The sequence below is a fragment of the Thalassophryne amazonica genome, unplaced genomic scaffold (assembly GCF_902500255.1).
Source record: "Thalassophryne amazonica unplaced genomic scaffold, fThaAma1.1, whole genome shotgun sequence".
In the NCBI taxonomy this organism is placed as follows: Eukaryota; Metazoa; Chordata; class Actinopteri; order Batrachoidiformes; family Batrachoididae; genus Thalassophryne; species Thalassophryne amazonica.
The window spans coordinates 194,552-212,364 of NW_022986273.1; the positions used below are offsets into that span (position 1 = coordinate 194,552).

The following is a 17,813-nucleotide window of genomic DNA, read 5'->3' on the forward strand; positions in this document are numbered from 1 at the left end:
GTTCAAAACATTCAGCTGACTGAAATAACATAAATGTTATTGTTGATTAATAGTTTATTAGACTATCATAGTTCAAAACATTCAGCTGCCTGAAATAACATAAACATTATTGTTGATTAATAGTTTATTAGAGACTATCACAGTTCAACAACATTCAACTGACTGAAATAACATAAATATTATTGATTTATAGTTTATTAGAGACTATAACAGAAACATTATTGTTGATTTGTAGTTTATTAGCGACTATCACAGTTCAACAACATTCAGCTGACTGAAATAACATTATTATTGATTAATAGTTCATTCAAGGCTGTTGTACATTGTTTTCTGAAAACATTCCAGTGAAAGCAGGAAACACAGCAGAAACATCAGCAGCTTTATGACTGAAGAGGAAAGGCTGCTAAGCCCCGCCCCCAAGAACAGTATTTCCAGGAATCCCCTTTTCTCATTTGTCAAGGGATTCCTGGGAAAACTGGACCCCAGGAGAGAGGAGACGAAATCATTCACTTCTGATTGTCACACATTCTCACTTCTTTTTCATTAAAATCACCTGCACCTTCCTTCCTTCCTTCCTTCCTTCCTTCCTTCCTTCCTTCCTTCCTTCCTTCCTTCCTTCCTTCCTTCCTTCCTTCCTTCCTTCCTTCCTTCCCCAGTTTTAGCAAATGTCTAAGATTCTACTGTAAAAATCAGTCAATCAATCAATAAATATGTAATTCAATTTACACTGTTTTTTACTGATTCTTTACTGTATCTTTGCACTAATTTACTTTAATGGTTGCTTTAGATATTGCGTTCAATGAAAGTGTAAAAAAACCATTAAAAGGTCCTGTGGACATTTTGCTTCAGACTAATAAATATAACGAAGAAAAATATATGTAATAAAATTAGTATTTTTCCAAATTTACTGTATGTGATTTGTGACTTTTGATCGTTTAGCCATTGATTTAAGTTGAACTAATATTTTTAAAAACACTTTCTCATTAATTTAAATGTATTGCCAGTTGAGCATCCCTCAAATAATGCATATAACAAGATAAAGAATGTTATTCACCGGTATAAATCCCTGTTAAACAAAACAAAACAAAACAAAAAAAAAAAAACCCTTAAACGAACAAAATATACAGCACTGCCATAAAATAAAGACAGAAAAAGGTGTTGAATGATGACGGTGATGAATTGTGGTTGGAAGCTCTGCTGTTCCTCACAATCTCACCATCCTGTGCGTGGGGGGCATGGGCATCGTGGAATGTGGGTGTGTCCTCCGTCCCGAGCTACAGTGCTTCATCTCAGACTACCAAATGACCAGAGATGCAGCACTGCACCGTGGGCCGCAGGGCAGCAGTGCCGGTTCACTGGCAGCGAAAAAAAAAACCCCACACAAACATAGTGAGTGAGTGAAACCCAACAACCTGAAATTCATCAGTGAGATTCAGCAAGACAGTCTGAGTCCACATCAAGCCCTTTGTCAAACACAGCAGGATGCTGGAGGACTTTAAGTCGGGCTTTAGATCACAGAGACAATCAATCCACCTCAGACTGAACCTGGATGAGAATACGCTCTCAGTTCTTGTTCTTTTGATATCTGAATCAGCCCTAATCAATGGCCGTGAGAAATCAATCTGCATTTCTGACTTGTTTTACACTGGTTCATACATCAAAAGGAGAAGGTTCCATGTCAGTCTTGGATCTCACCTCACCAGGAAATATGTTAACAGCTATGGAGTTCCACAAGGACCTGCCTTGGGCTGCTAATGTTTTCACTGTACATGTTGCCACATGGTGACATCATCAGACTGTGTTTCCATAGTTACTGTGTTTCCACTCAAACATTATTACCTCCGCCAAGGAGGTTATGTTTTCGGTCGCATTTGTTTGTTTGTCTGTCTGTCAGCAGGATAACTCAAAACGTTTTGAATGGATTTTGATGAAATTTTGTGGAGTGGTTGGAAATGACAAGAGGAACAAGTGATTAAATTTTAGTGGTGATCCGGATCACCACTAAATGCCATAGACATGCTAACGTGTTAGCATGTCTATGGCATTTTCTATGTTAAAAGTTAGCATTAAGCAGTTGCAGCTGTCATCACGTTCGGGTGCATTTGTTTTCAAATTGTAATATTTCTTAAATTTATTTTTGTTTATATATTAATAATCTAATGATTATTATATACAATTTTAGAGAAAGAGACAAAAAGAAATAGATCACTGTGCCAAGGAGGGAATCTCTTTAGGGTCAGTGACCCTATGGCCTTGTTTAGAGAAATGTTTCATAAATGTTAAAAAAAATCATATATTTGCAGTTTAGTTGAATAATGAATTGAATTTTGTCTCTTATTTGTTTTTGTCTATAAGCACATGCAATATCAATATCAGTGCTCAGATGACAGTAGCTTCTGGGAAAGGTGCAAGTTGCAATAAACTGTGATGCCAAGCGCTAAGGATACATGCTATCCAGTCACAGCAGATGAAACTTTTTTACTACTGAGCAAACATCATCGTTAGACTTTTTTAGGTTCAGTGATTCCACGGCGTGCAGATGTTATGGCGTCAGTGACCCCATGGCCTTGGCGGAGGTTTGCACTCTCTGAGTGCTTCTAGTTTTCAGTTATAGATTCTGAAAAGGATACAAATTATTTATAAAACCCCCAACTGTACAATACAAGTTGAATTCATTAGCAAATATCCCTTTCCCACATGAATTTTGACTGTCAAATGATTAGTTACATTGGTTGGTTATCAGGTTTTGCCAGATTTTTAGATTTGATGGTTTTTTTTTTTTGGTTTGATGAATGTTCCTCTTACGTAAAGGTCACGCATGTACGGGGAGTGGAAACAGTTTTCTCAGATGTCCTAAAACCTTTGAAACATAGAAATGCAAGAAAGGGTAAACTTGATGTAAAATCATCAATAATTGGATTATTTCATCTTTTCATAAGCAAATCAGTAAAATATTTCTGAAAATGTCTTTTTATCTGCAAGTCATGTTAATCGGTTAACCGGTTATAAGATGTAAAGTCTGACGCACTAATATTTTTGTTTTCATAAAAAAATAAATAAATAAAACAGAAGCATCACTGGGTATCTTTTCTTCCCTTTGCCCACACACACAATTGGGGACTTATGGCTTCAACTTTTAGTGTGAGACAGGTTGAAAATGGCTCCGGCCCCGAACAAATGTAACATCCGTCATGGTGGAATTGTCCAACTGTGTTCTGGCAATAAACATCTGGATGAGCAATAAGTTCTTCAAATTCAGTGAGCATAAATCACATTTTTTGGTGTTATTTTAGATTAAGATCTAAACTTCAGTGCACACATCAGCAAAGTGACACAAACAGAACCTTTCCCCTGTGACCACCCGCTGCAGGATTACGGGAGGTTCCCAGAACACTGCCGTCATCCTCTGAAGGTTTATCGGAGGTTCCCAGAACACTGCCGTCACCCGCTGTAGGGTTACCAGAGGTTCCCAGAACACTGCCGTCACCTGCTGCAGTATTACCAGAGGTTCCCAGAACACTGCGGCCACCCGCTGTAGGATTACCGGAGGTTCCCAGAACATTAAGGTCACCTGCAGCAGGATTACCGGAGGTTCCCAGAACACTGCCCTCACCTGCTGCAGGATTACCGGAGGTTCCCAGAACACTGCGGCCACCCGCTGTAGGATTACCGGAGGTTCCCAGAACATTAAGGTCACCTGCAGCAGGATTACCGGAGGTTCCCAGAACACTGCCCTCACCTGCTGCAGGATTACCGGAGGTTCCCAGAACACTGCGGCCACCCGCTGTAGGATTACCGGAGGTTCCCAGAACATTAAGGTCACCTGCAGCAGGATTACTGGAGGTTCCCAGAACACTGCCATCACCTGCAGCAGGATTACCTGAGGTTCTCAGAACACTGCCATCACCTTCTGCAGGATTACCAGAGGTTCCCAGAACACTGTGGCCACCTGCTGTAGGATTACCGGAGGTTCCCAGAACATTACGGTCACCTGCTGCAGGATTAGTGATGGTTCCCAGAACACTGCGGCCACCCACTGCAGCTTTACCGGAGGTTCCCAGAACATTAAGGTCACCTGCTGCAGGATTAATGGAGGTTCCCAGAACACTGCCGTCACCCGCTGCAGGTTGACCGGAGGTTCCCATTTTGACAATACTCACTTTATAGTCACCCTTTCTTGACTTCAATGAACATAAATACTTGTTTTATAAAAAAAAATAAGTAAAAACATCTTTCTTGACCTCATATTTAACTGTTGACAGCACTGTAACAGTAAAATTTACACTTTCTAATCTACATTGTTTATAAATGTAACTATTAATTTTCAATTTCAATTTATTTTCATTTATATAGTGCCAAATCACAACAAAGTTGCCTCAAGACGCTTCACACAAGTAAAGGTCTAACATTACCAACCCCAAGAGCAAGCACATAGGCGACAGTGGTAAGAAAAAACTCACTTTGTAACATTTTTCCGGCACCTCTTGATTTTGACCCCCGTGTTCCGGGACTTATATGGGCTGATCCGGCACCTCTCATGAATAATAATAAAAAAAATTATATGAAAACCATTTTAAAATGTATAAAATAAATTGATACATTTTATTTAAATAACAAATCTTCATAAGTTCATGTCGTTTATTAAAACTCAACGTTATTTGAGTCGGAGATTTGTTGCTTGGCATACAAACCACGCCCCAACAGGAACAAAACGGAAACTAGAAAATTCACACGTGAGGAGCAACGAATGGTGTTTCATTTCCAAAAAAAAAAAACACGTCTAAACAGATGAATTTGATGTCCTTTTTTAAGAAAAAGAAAGAGGGAGATGCCTCAAAATGACTTAAAGCAACCGGCGATGGGGGCAGCAGCATCGCTCACCAACAGGCCAGTGCCTTAGCATCTAGCCTGGAGCAAGGAACAAGCAAGCTGGACCAAGAGGTGGGAACAGGGACAGCTAGCTTGGAATGTTCAGGGGGGAGAGGAGAGCACGGAGAGCGGAGAAGGAGTGTGGGACTTGCAGCGAGAGGTCAGGGATGGGATGCACAACTGTTTGGACAGCAGATCAGTTCTGGTGATGTGGAGTATTTTGAACAACTAAATGGTGAGCATACTTTGCATTCGTAGGCCGCCATGCCAATCCTTAAATAAAAATGGAAGATTTGTGTAACCTTTTGTAAGCTCTGATTTTTTAAAAATGTTTTATACGTAGACCTGTAAAGTCCCTCCTGGTGCGGACAGTTGCATGTGCCCTTCATAGTATAACCTAAATATTGGTTAATTGTTGTCATAATAGCATTTATAAAAATCAAATCAAATCAATTTAATTTATATAGCGCCAAATCACAACAAACAGTTGCCCCAAGGCGCTTTAGATTGTAAGGCAAAAACCATAGGGATGTTGTCTGAAATTGAGGCTTTTAAGTGCCACAGCTCTAGAAGTGGCCATTCACATGTTGTTTTTCTGTGCGTTCCGGGACCTGTGTCCATCTCGTCATCGCCGTGCTGTCATATATACTTTGCGTTCCAGTACCTAATGATTTACAAATTAAGCACTGGTATTAGTAGTAGTAATAGTATGAAAAAATGTCATCAAAAGTGGTCCTTTTATCTAGGGCTGTTGTGTGGAGCCATGCCCACCCACCCCTCCACCCCCTGTACACGTTCCTTTCCCACATGGATTCGCCCCTGGTTTGCTGTTTGAGCAGGAAGAATGGATAAACTTTATTTATGCAGAAAACATGACTAGATTGACAGGTAAAGTTTTTTATTAGTGTTTTTACGTCATGTCGTCCTCAGAAAGAGACTTCAACTCGGAGCTGCTGCACAGTGGATGCGGCTCTGTGCAGCTCAGCTCACCCCCCCCCCACATCTAGTCGGGACACCTGTTGTAAAGCTGCGATCAAACCACAATACAAAAATAATAGTAACGCAATAGTGACTCAGAGAAGTAACTTTAATCTGATTACTGATTTGTAAAGATTAACGCGTTAGTCGTTACTGAAAAAAAAGTGGTCAGATTAGAGTAACACATTACTAAGTGACGCGTTACCGGCATCGCTGGCCGTCACCCGCTGCAGGTTTACCAGAGGTTCACAGAACACTGTCAGCAACAGAAGCATTTCAGGGTTTTGGACTTTATGCTGATGCTGAAACATTTCCTGTAAATGCTGTCAGAGACTCTTCCACAGCATCAACACTCTAAACCAGTGATTCTCAACCGGGGTGCCGCGGCACCCTAGGGTGCCGTGATCGATCGTCAGGGGTGCCGTGGGTATTTTTCATATTCGCGATTATTTTTCATATTCGCGATTACCGTGAATTATTTATTTTATCCACAAAGCATAAAACGACTCAGAATCTGACGTCATTGTGCTGCAGTCTCGCTCTCGTCTTAAGGCGGGACAATAACAAGGAGGCTGACGGCCGATTAAAACAGTGCCATCTCCTTCAAAAGCCGTCTAAAATGCGGAGCTGTCGGTGTGTGTGTCTGTGCCTGTGTGTGCACGCGCGCGGAGTTAACAGGCTGCAGACTGCGAGGGAGGGGAGGGGGTGAGTGAGGGAGGGGGTGGGTGAGGGAGGGGAGGGGGTGAGTGAGGGAGGGGGTGGGTGAGGGAGGGGAGGGGGTGGGTTGAGGGAGGGGAGGGGAGGGGGTGGGTGAGGGAGGGGAGGGGGTGGGTGAGGGAGGGGAGGGGGTGGGTGAGTGAGGGAGGGGGTGGGTGAGGGAGGGGAGGGGGTGGGTGAGGGAGGGGAGGGGGTGGGTGAGGGAGGGGAGGGGAGGGGGTGGGTGAGTGAGGGAGGGGGTGGGTGAGGGAGGGGGTGGGTGAGGGAGGGGAGGGGGTGGGTGAGGGAGGGGAGGGGGTGAGTGAGGGAGGGGGTGGGTGAGGGAGGGGAGGGGGTGGGTGAGGGAGATTCCTGAATGCAGACACGTTCAGTGCGCAGCGAGCGCGGAGCAGAGAGGATTTTAAATGGAGTGAACATGTTAACAAAACGAACACGTGAAGCTTTTACTTCTCTCTGAACTTTCTCTAAAGGTGTGATTCTGCCGTTACCGTCCTGTTCACACCATGTGCGCGTCGTATGCTGAATTTATGAGATCATGAGATGAAATAAACGGTCAAATATCTTTAAAAACATATTTAAAAAATGAGAATATATGAATGAACTGAGATACACACACACAAAAAAAAATGTTCAGACGCACAGATCACAAAAAGCAGGTGAGAACTCTGAACTTTAACAGCTGTTATTTTCCAAATGTATTTATTTGTTCAGTCTTGAGCTTAATGTAGTGTTTAATCACAAAACGTGACTGATGAGGAGAAACAATTTCAGAAATGCAACAGAAACAACCACAAATCAGAAAAAGTTGGGACTGTATGTAAAATGAAAATAAAAATAAAAATGTTGCACCATTCCCAGTTTCTCCACTTACAGAAGCCAAACATTCTTCCAGAGTTGTGTAATTATACTACAATAGTAGAATATAAAGAAGGGGAAAAAAAGAAAAAAAAAATAGACAATATATTCGTCAATCGCAATTATTTGTCTGACAATTAATCGTCTCCAGAAATTTCTAATCGTGACAGCCCTACTTGAGATCAGAGCGCAAAATGCTTGAGGATTTTCGAAATGCGATGTTTTCTGTATCGATTTTCTATTGCGATAATTGGGTTTTGCGCAAAACCAGAGGTAATAGCATTATAATATTATTTTAGTTGGTGGTGTGCCGCAGGATTTTGTAAATATAAAAAGGGTGCCGCGACTCAAAAAAGGTTGAAAAACACTGCTCTAAACGACATGTTCTCCTTCATGAGTGTTTGGTTCTACAGCTGCATGGTCACACTCACACATCTCAGCGCCTGTGGGAAACTTTGCCCATATAAGGTGTCAGCTGGTCTCTTATTTTTAGGATCATGGAAAAATCAGACGGCTGCTTGGATAAACATTCCCTCTCCGGGCCGATGGCTCCCAGTGATAGTCTGTCATCTGTCAAACCTCCTCCCCCACCTCCACACACATTCCCTTTTCCAGTCACAAACTCACTATCTCAGGCGCTGCGTCTCTCCAGCTCCAACAAGTCCATATTAAGAAGAAAGACAGGCTGGTGTCACAGAACCAGAACCACGTGCTCCAGTCCAGGCTCAGCCCAGACCTGCTGCATCAGGGCTGCGAAAAGAGAAATTAGTCTGAGTCACAGTCCATCTAAATCCACCAAACATCTCCAGACGTCCACCAAAAACCAAATCAGCAGGAAGTAGAAAGTTTAATCTGTTTTTATCTCCACTTCCTGCCTGGACCTGCCCCACACGGACCCTTACCCAGGACTCCAACCAACGTTCATGATGCATTTCATAAGGCCACAGTTTAGTGCACGTGAAGCTACAGCTGTGCACGTGAGACTGTGAGAATCTTCTACAATCTGTATATTTGCAGCAGCCAGAAGTGACAGGGGCTTCTTCTTCTGCTGCATCTTCTGCTTCAAACTTCAGTCTGACACCATTCAGACGTACAGTACATCACTGCTGTGACCAATCAGAGGTCAGCAGATGATAGACTTTACAGATGAAAAAAAGAAGACATGGCAAATATTTTTCTTTCTACCACTGGCAATGTTGAGGTATGAACTGAGCCAGTGATGTCACAAAGGCAACACAGTGGTAATGGAGTGATATTACAGTCATACTGTAGTGGTAGCACAGTTGTAGTCCAGGGTTAGTACAGTGGTAATGCAATGATATTACAGTCGTATCTGTAGTACAATGGAATTCCACATTTATGGAGTTCCACAAGGTTCTGTGCTAGGACCAATTTTATTCACTTTATACATGCTTCCCTTAGGCAGTATTATTAGACGGTATTGCTTAAATTTTCATTGTTACGCAGATGATACCCAGCTTTATCTATCCATGAAGCCAGAGGACACACACCAATTAGCTAAACTGCAGGATTGTCTTACAGACATAAAGACATGGATGACCTCTAATTTCCTGCTTTTAAACTCAGATAAAACTGAAGTTATTGTACTTGGCCCCACAAATCTTAGAAACATGGTGTCTAACCAGATCCTTACTATGGATGGCATTACCCTGACCTCTAGTAATACTGTGAGAAATCTTGGAGTCATTTTTGATCAGGATATGTCATTCAAAGCGCATATTAAACAAATATGTAGGACTGCTTTTTTGCATTTACGCAATATCTCTAAAATCAGAAAGGTCTTGTCTCAGAGTGATGCTGAAAAACTAATTCATGCATTTATTTCCTCTAGGCTGGACTATTGTAATTCATTATTATCAGGTTGTCCTAAAAGTTCCCTAAAAAGCCTTCAGTTAATTCAAAATGCTGCAGCTAGAGTACTGACGGGGACTAGAAGGAGAGAGCATATCTCACCCATATTGGCCTCTCTTCATTGGCTTCCTGTTAATTCTAGAATAGAATTTAAAATTCTTCTTCTTACTTATAAGGTTTTGAATAATCAGGTCCCATCTTATCTTAGGGACCTCGTAGTACCATATCACCCCAATAGAGCGCTTCGCTCTCAGACTGCAGGCTTACTTGTAGTTCCTAGGGTTTGTAAGAGTAGAATGGGAGGCAGAGCCTTCAGCTTTCAGGCTCCTCTCCTGTGGAACCAGCTCCCAATTCAGATCAGGGAGACAGACACCCTCTCTACTTTTAAGATTAGGCTTAAAACTTTCCTTTTTGCTAAAGCTTATAGTTAGGGCTGGATCGGGTGACCCTGAACCATCCCTTAGTTATGCTGCTATAGACGTAGACTGCTGGGGGGTTCCCATGATGCACTGTTTCTTTCTCTTTTTGCTCTGTATGCACCACTCTGCATTTAATCATTAGTGATCGATCTCTGCTCCCCTCCACAGCATGTCTTTTTCCTGGTTCTCTCCCTCAGCCCCAACCAGTCCCAGCAGAGGACTGCCCCTCCCTGGGCCTGGTTCTGCTGGAGGTTTCTTCCTGTTAAAAGGGAGTTTTTCCTTCCCACTGTAGCCAAGTGCTTGCTCACAGGGGGTCGTTTTTGACCGTTGGGGTTTTACATAATTATTGTATGGCCTTGCCTTACAATATAAAGCGCCTTGGGGCAACTGTTTGTTGTGATTTGGCGCTATATAAAAAAATTGATTGATTGATTGATTGAATTCCAGGGTTAGCACAGTGGTAATGGAGTTACCACTGGTATTGCACCGGTAGTACAGTTGTAGTCCAGGGGTAGTACAGTGGTAATGCAGTGATATGTGAGTCATATCGGTAGTACAGTGATATTCCAGGATACGTACAGTGGCAATGCAGTGCTATTACAGTCGTATCATTAGTACAATGGAATTCCAGGGTTAGTACAGTGGTAATAGAGTGATAATACAGTCGTATCATGGTGGTAGTACAGTTGTATTCCAGGGTTAGTACAGTGGTAATGCAGTGATATTACAGTCATATCAGTAGTACAATGATATTCCAGGATACATACAGTGGTAATGCAGTGATATTACAGTAGTATTGGTAGTACAATTATATTCCAGGGTTAGTACAGTGGTAATGCCGTGATATTACAGTCGTATTGTAGTGGTAGTACAGTTGTATTCCAGGGTTAGTACAGTGGTAATGTAGTGATTTTACAGTTGTATCATAGCAGTAGTGCAATGGAATTCCAGGGTTAGCACAGTGGCAATGGAGTGATATTGCAGTCGTATCATGGCAGTAGTACAGTTGTGTTCCAGGGTTGGTACAGTGGTAATGCCGTGATATTACAGTTGTATTGTAGCAGTAGTACAGTTGTATTCAAGGGTTAGTACAGTGGTAATGCAGTGATTTTATAGATGTATCATAGCAGTAGTGCAATGGAATTCCAGGGTTAGCACAGTGGTAATGGAGTGATATTACAGTCGTATCATGGCGGTAGTACAGTTGTATTCCAGGGTTGGTACAGTGGTAATGCCGTGATATTACAGTCATATAGTAGCAGCATTACAATTGTATTCAAGGGTTAGTACAGTGGTAATGCAGTGATATTACAGTTGCATCGGTAGTACAATGATATTTCAGGATACGTACAGTGGTAATGCAGTGATATTACAGTCCTATCTGTAGTACAATGATATTCCAGGATACGTACAGTGGTAATGCAGTTATTTTACAGTTGTATCATAGCGGTAGTACAATGGAATTATAGGGTTAGTACAGTGGTAATGCTGTGATATTACAGTCATATCGCAACAGTATTACAGTTGTATTCAAGGGTTAGTACAGTGGTAATGCTGTGATATTACAGTCGTATCGGCAGTACAATGATATTCCAGGATACGTATAGTGGTAATGCAGTTATATTACAGTCATATCTGGACTACAATGATATTCCAGGTTATGTACAGTGGTAACGCCATGATATTACAGTTGTATCATAGCAGTATTACAGTTGTATTCAAGGGTTAGTACAACGATAATGCAGTGATATTACAGTCGTATCTGTATTAAAGTGATATTCCAGGGTTAGTACAGTGGTAACGCTGTGATATTACAGTCGTATCATAGCAGTATTACAGTTGTATTCAAGGGTTAGTACAATGGTAATGCAGTGATATTACATTCTTATCATAGAATCAGAATTAGAATCAAATTTATTGCCAAGTAAGTTTGCACATACATGGAATTTGATCTGGTGCGTAAACAGTAAGAAAAGAAAAGAAAAGAAAAGCACTTCTATAAGAAGTAAAAGAGCCAAATAGACAAACCTATATTCTATTTTAAATAAATGTAACGTAATGTAATGGATACTCACAGCAGTGGATGGAAATGAAATTATAGACATTGTGAATAATTGTAAATATAAAACATCTACCGATTTAAATGAAATTGATATGGTGGTGGTAAAACAGGTCATTGAATGGATTGTAGAACCATTAACATACATCTGTAACTTATCATTTCAAACTGGTAAATTTCCCAATCAAATGAAAATAGCTAAGGTTGTGCCGCTGTATAAGACTGGGGATAGACACCACTTCACAAATTATAGACCTGTTTCTTTGCTTCCACAATTTTCCAAATTATTAGAAAAGTTATTCAATAATAGATTAGACAAATTCATAAATAAACATAAATTACTTACTGATAGTCAATATGGATTCAGAGCACATAGTTCAACATCACTTGCATTAATAGAATCAGTTGAGGAGATTACAAACGCCATAGACCAAAAATTACATTCAGTTGGAATATTTATAGACCTTAAAAAGGCTTTTGATACAATTAATCATGACATATTAATCAATAAACTTGAACAGTATGGGATTAGGGGGTTGGTGTTGCACTGGGTGAGAAGCTACTTAAGTAACAGAAAACAGTTTGTGAAGTTGGGGGAATATACATCATCATGCTTGGACAATGCTTGTGGCGTCCCACAGGGGTCAGTATTGGGTCCAAAACTGTTTCTAATTTACATAAATGATATTGTCAATGTTTCCAAAATATTAAAATTAGTATTATTTGCAGATGACACAAGCATTTTTTGTTCAGGGGGGGATTTGCAGGAGTTACTGAGGAGGATCAGTATAGAAATGGGAAAATTGAAAATATGGTTTGACAGAAACAAATTATCATTAAACTTAAGTAAAACAAAATACATGTTATTTGGCTATTGTAATACAGACATACAGGTTCAGTTACAAGTCGAGGGGGTAGATATTGAAAGGGTACATGAAAATAAGTTTCTGGGGGTGATAATAGATGATAAGATAAACTGGAAGACTCATATAAAACATATACAAAGTAAACTGTCAAGAAGCATTTCAGTTCTAAACAAAGCGAAACATATTCTGGACCACAACTCACTCCGCATTCTTTACTGCTCACTGGTTTTACCATATTTACAGTACTGTGCAGAGGTATGGGGTAATACTTATAAAGGTACAACACAATGACTATCAGTAATGCAGAAAAGAGCTATAAGAATTGTTCATAATACTGGCTATAGAGATCATACAAATCCACTATTTTTACAATCCAAATTCTTAAAATTCACAGACTTGGTTCATTTTCAAACAGTACAAATTGTGTATAAAGCAATAAACAATTTACTTCCAGCAAATATTAAAAATATGTTTTTTAACAGATCAGGGGATTACAGTCTGAGGGGGAAATTTAATTTAAAGCATCAGTGGGCACGAACAACATTAAAAGGTTTCTGTATTTCTGTCTGTGGGGTGAGGATGTGGAACAGATTGGGAGTGGGGCTCAAGCAATGTCCAAGCATGAACCAGTTCAAACAGCGGTACAAAAATATGTTTTTTTCTGGGTATAGGGAGGAGGAAGGGTAATGAGGGTTAGGGTGTTTTTGTTTTTTGCTTCGGCTTGTAAATATATAGTATTTTGTATGTAAGTAGGTATGTGTAGGTGTATATTTATGTTTGTGTATATATATATGTGTATATATGTATATGTGTGTATATGTGTATGTATGTTGATGTGTGTATGTATATATATATGTGTATGTGTATGTATATGTGTATATATATATATATATATATTGATATCGGTTTAGGTGTGTAGGAATTTATGTGTATATGTGGCAAAGGGTATTACTGGTTGTGGGGAAGAAGGGGTAGGGATAAATAAGCTGATGCTTCACCCTACCCCTTTTCGGACATGTTGGGTACACAGTAGGAACTTTTTTGTTGTTGTCTTTACTGATCTATCTTGTAATTGTTGTTGTATCAAATGTTCGAAATAAACAGTTTTCATTCATTCATTCATTCATTCATTCATTCATTCATTCATAATGGGACCTTTTCCTTTCAGTGCAGGGATGAATAATCTGTCTTTATGGTAGTTGGGGGTGGTGCAGGGTAGGTGGGAGTGTCTGGTATTGTTTATGAGTCCAGTTGCGGATGGAATTTTTTTTGTGTGTGTGTGTGTGTGTCTTGAGGTTTTTGTCCTGATGGACCTCAGCCTCCTGCCAGGGGGGAGGGTGTTAACCCCCAAAACATGAATTTTTTTGGTGCGGGTGGGGGAGTCACTACAGCTGGTGACGTGGTGAGGTCTCACTTCTGGTGTGACACGCTTCGTCCCGCTGTGTGTGTCCCGCAACGGGGACAGTGACAATTGTGGAGTTTGAGTGGGGCGGTCCACCTGTCAAACAGTAACGTAGATGTCAAACACAGGGAGGACAGAAACCTCCGCTGGATACTCCGATGAAGTTAGAAAGATATTCACAGATTCGAAGTTCACGGCTCAATAAATCATTGTAGAAAAGCAAACAACACTAGTTTCTAACCTCAGGAAGGTAGACAATGAGCTACAACCTTATTTTATCCACATGAGCCATCCTCTGAGCTGGAAAAATAATACCGATCTGAACGAGCAGCTGACTGAGAAACAGAAGCTTAGGGACCGTCTACAAAGTGCAAAAATGAAAAGAGACACCAGAAAAATATTCAGTGAATTCAGGTGTGGTGTCACCAATTCACTGAACACACCAATGGTCACCTGCTGGTTATACTACAGCACTCAGTTTGGAAAAATGTCACTGTATACAGTGGTAATGCAGCATTATTACAGTCGTATCGTAGCGGTAGTACAGTTGTATTACAGGGCTAGTACAGTGGTAATGCAGTGATATTACAGTCCTATCGTAGCTGTAGTACAGTTGTATTACAGGGTTAGTACAGTGGTAAAGCAACATTATTACAGTTGTATCGTACCAGTAATACAGTTGGATTACAGGGTTACTATAGTGGTAATGCAGTGTCATTACAGTCGTATCGTACTGGTAATACAGTTGTACTACAGTGTTACTACAGTGGTAATGCAGTGATAATACAGTCGTATCGTGGAGGTAGTACAGTTGTAATACATGGTTAGTACAGTGGTAATGCAGCGTTATTACAGTCGTATCGTACCAGTAGCAGAGTTGTATTACAGGGTTAGTACAGTGGTAATGCAGCGTTATTACAGTCGTATCGTACCAGTAGCACAGTTGTATTACAGGGTTAGTACAGTGGTAATGCAGCGTTATTACAGTCGTATCGTACCAGTAGCAGAGTTGTATTACAGGGTTAGTTCAGTGGTAATGCAGCGTTATTACAGTCGTATCGTACCAGTAGCAGAGTTGTATTACAGGGTTAGTTCAGTGGTAATGCAGCGTTATTACAGTCGTATCGTACCAGTAGCACAGTTGGATTACAGGGTTAGTACAGTGGTAATGCAGCGTTACTACAGTCGTATCATAGCAGTAGGACAGTTGGATTACAGGGTTAGTACAGTGGTAATGCAGCGTTATTACAGTCGTATCGTACCAGTAGCACAGTTGTATTACAGGGTTAGTACAGTGGTAATGCAGCGTTATTACAGTCGTATCGTACCAGTAGCAGAGTTGTATTACAGGGTTAGTTCAGTGGTAATGCAGCGTTATTACAGTCGTATCGTACCAGTAGCACAGTTGGATTACAGGGTTAGTACAGTGGTAATGCAGCGTTATTACAGTCGTATCATAGCAGTAGGACAGTTGGATTACAGGGTTAGTACAGTGGTAATGCAGCGTTATTACAGTCGTATCGTACCAGTAGCACAGTTGGATTACAGGGTTAGTACAGTGGTAATGCAGCGTTATTACAGTCGTATCGTACCAGTAGCACAGTTGTATTACAGGGTTAGTACAGTGGTAATGCAGCGTTATTACAGTCGTATCGTACCAGTAGCACAGTTGTATTACAGGGTTAGTACAGTGGTAATGCAGCGTTATTACAGTCGTATCGTACCAGTAGCACAGTTGTATTACAGGGTTAGTACAGTGGTAATGCAGCGTTATTACAGTCGTATCATAGCAGTAGGACAGTTGGATTACAGGGTTAGTACAGTGGTAATGCAGCGTTATTACAGTCGTATCGTACCAGTAGCACAGTTGTATTACAGGGTTAGTACAGTGGTAATGCAGCATTATTACTGTCGTATTGTAGCAGTAGTACAGTTGGATTACTGGGTTAGTAATAGAACATTCAACTGGAACACTGTTTTTTTTTTAATGTTTAAAACATAAGCAACAAGAATATAAGACATTGAAGAATAATTCACAGAAGAAGAGGAGTTGTAAACGGTGATGTTTACCGTGAATTACATGACGTCATCTGCATGACGCTACTCTATGAAAAACATACAGTGACAGTCAACACGCAGCACTGAGGGCGGTTCAAGCAGGGGTCACAACCCCCCTCTTGGAGGTCACCTGTTGTGCATGTTTTCCATGTGTACCTACTCCAACCAGATGATTCGTTAAGTCTGACGTTTTGTGGCTCTTAATTGGCTGAGACACCTGATTTAGTGAATGAGCCATGGGCGGAGCAAAAAGAGCAATAAAACACGCAAAACAGGTGACCTTCAGGAGAGGGGTCGTGACCCTCACTTACTGTTGCTGTCATTTAGTTTACTACTACTACTACTACTACTAATAATAATCATGGCATTCTTTTAATAAAGAAAAATGTGCTGCTTGTGGATGTATGAAAATTTATGAATTGCCTAAGAGTTCTAATTCATCTGACCTCAGTAAAGCTGTTTAAATCTGTGCACGCTGCACATGTACACGCTGTGCGTTACACGTTTACTGAGTGAAACAAAGTACTTCCTGTGTGTTCAAACTGTGTGTGTGTGTGTGTGTGTGTGTGTGTGTGTGTGTGTGTGTGTGTGTGTGTGTGTGTGTGTGTGTGTGTGAATGCGTGCACTCTGTACATGTGCATGTTGTGGGTACGTGTTCCAGATGTTCCGTGTGGCACATGGATGGAGTGAAACAAAGTGCTTCCTGTGTGTGCAGCTTCCACAGCGGTGAGGAATCAGAGAGACGACCTTATAAGGAAATGTTTGGCTCAAGACAGCAATGGTTCTGACTCTTATCACAGCCTGTCTAAACACACACACACACACACACACACACACACACACACACACACACACACACACACACACACACACACACACACACACACACACACACACACACAAAGATTTTGCTTTTCCTCTTACTTTGTGTTGCTGGATGTGCTGGATCTGCTGCTGGATGTCAGAAACTCAGATTCTGTTCAGTCTTTCAAACACATACTTGATTCATACTATTGATGTTGTAGTTTTAACTGTTTAAATATATATATAGATTGATACACAGCAGCACAGATAAAGTGAGTAAAGAGTGACATGAACGGGCACACTGACAAAGTGAGTAAAGAGTGACTGATGAACGGGCACACTGACGCAGTGAATAAAGAGTGACTGACGCACGGGCACACTGACACAGTGAATAAAGAGTGACTGATGAACGGGCACACTGACGCAGTGAATAAAGAGTGACTGATGAACGGGCACACTGACGCAGTGAATAAAGAGTGACTGACGCACGGGCACACTGACACAGTGAATAAAGAGTGACTGATGAACGGGCACACTGACGCAGTGAATAAAGAGTGACTGACGCACGGGCACACTGACACAGTGAATAAAGAGTGACTGATGAACGGGCACACTGACGCAGTGAATAAAGAGTGACTGACGCACGGGCACACTGACGCAGTGAATAAAGAGTGACTGACGCACGGGCACACTGACGCAGTGAATAAAGAGTGACTGACGCACGGGCACACTGACGCAGTGAATAAAGAGTGACTGACGCACAGCACACTGACGCAGTGAATAAAGAGTGACTGACGCACGGGCACACTGACGCAGTGAATAAAGAGTGACTGATGCACAGCACACTGACGCAGTGAATAAAGAGTGACTGATGCACAGCACACTGACACAGTGAATAAAGAGTGACTGATGCA

At 41.2% G+C, this 17,813-nt stretch overlaps 1 protein-coding gene and 1 long non-coding RNA gene across 2 annotated transcripts; both read right to left on the bottom strand.

Annotated features, from left to right (window-relative positions):
- Positions 1-224: 224 nt before the first annotated feature.
- LOC117505937 lies at positions 225-16,621 on the bottom strand. Its single transcript, XR_004559313.1, has 3 exons — positions 16,108-16,621; positions 8,047-8,169; positions 225-1,355 (listed from the first exon to the last, which is right to left on the bottom strand). It is a non-coding gene; the product is annotated as an uncharacterized LOC117505937 (long non-coding RNA).
- On the bottom strand, positions 2,832-4,171 carry LOC117505936 (uncharacterized PE-PGRS family protein PE_PGRS54-like). Its single transcript, XM_034165472.1, has 2 exons — positions 3,572-4,171; positions 2,832-3,487 (listed from the first exon to the last, which is right to left on the bottom strand). Exons 1-2 carry the CDS (start codon positions 4,143-4,145, stop codon positions 3,321-3,323), a joined length of 741 nt encoding a protein of 246 aa, XP_034021363.1. The 5' UTR covers positions 4,146-4,171; the 3' UTR covers positions 2,832-3,320.
- Positions 16,622-17,813: the final 1,192 nt, after the last annotated feature.

Bases quoted from the DNA above. Each gene is read 5' to 3' on its own strand.
- LOC117505936 (XM_034165472.1), bottom strand. From the start codon at position 4,145: ATGGGAACCTCCGGTCAACCTGCAGCGGGTGACGGCAGTGTTCTGGGA. The intron at 3,488-3,571 runs GTGACCTTAATG...ATACTGCAGCAG, and splicing joins CTCCGGTAATCCTGCTGCAG to GTGACGGCAGTGTTCTGGGA.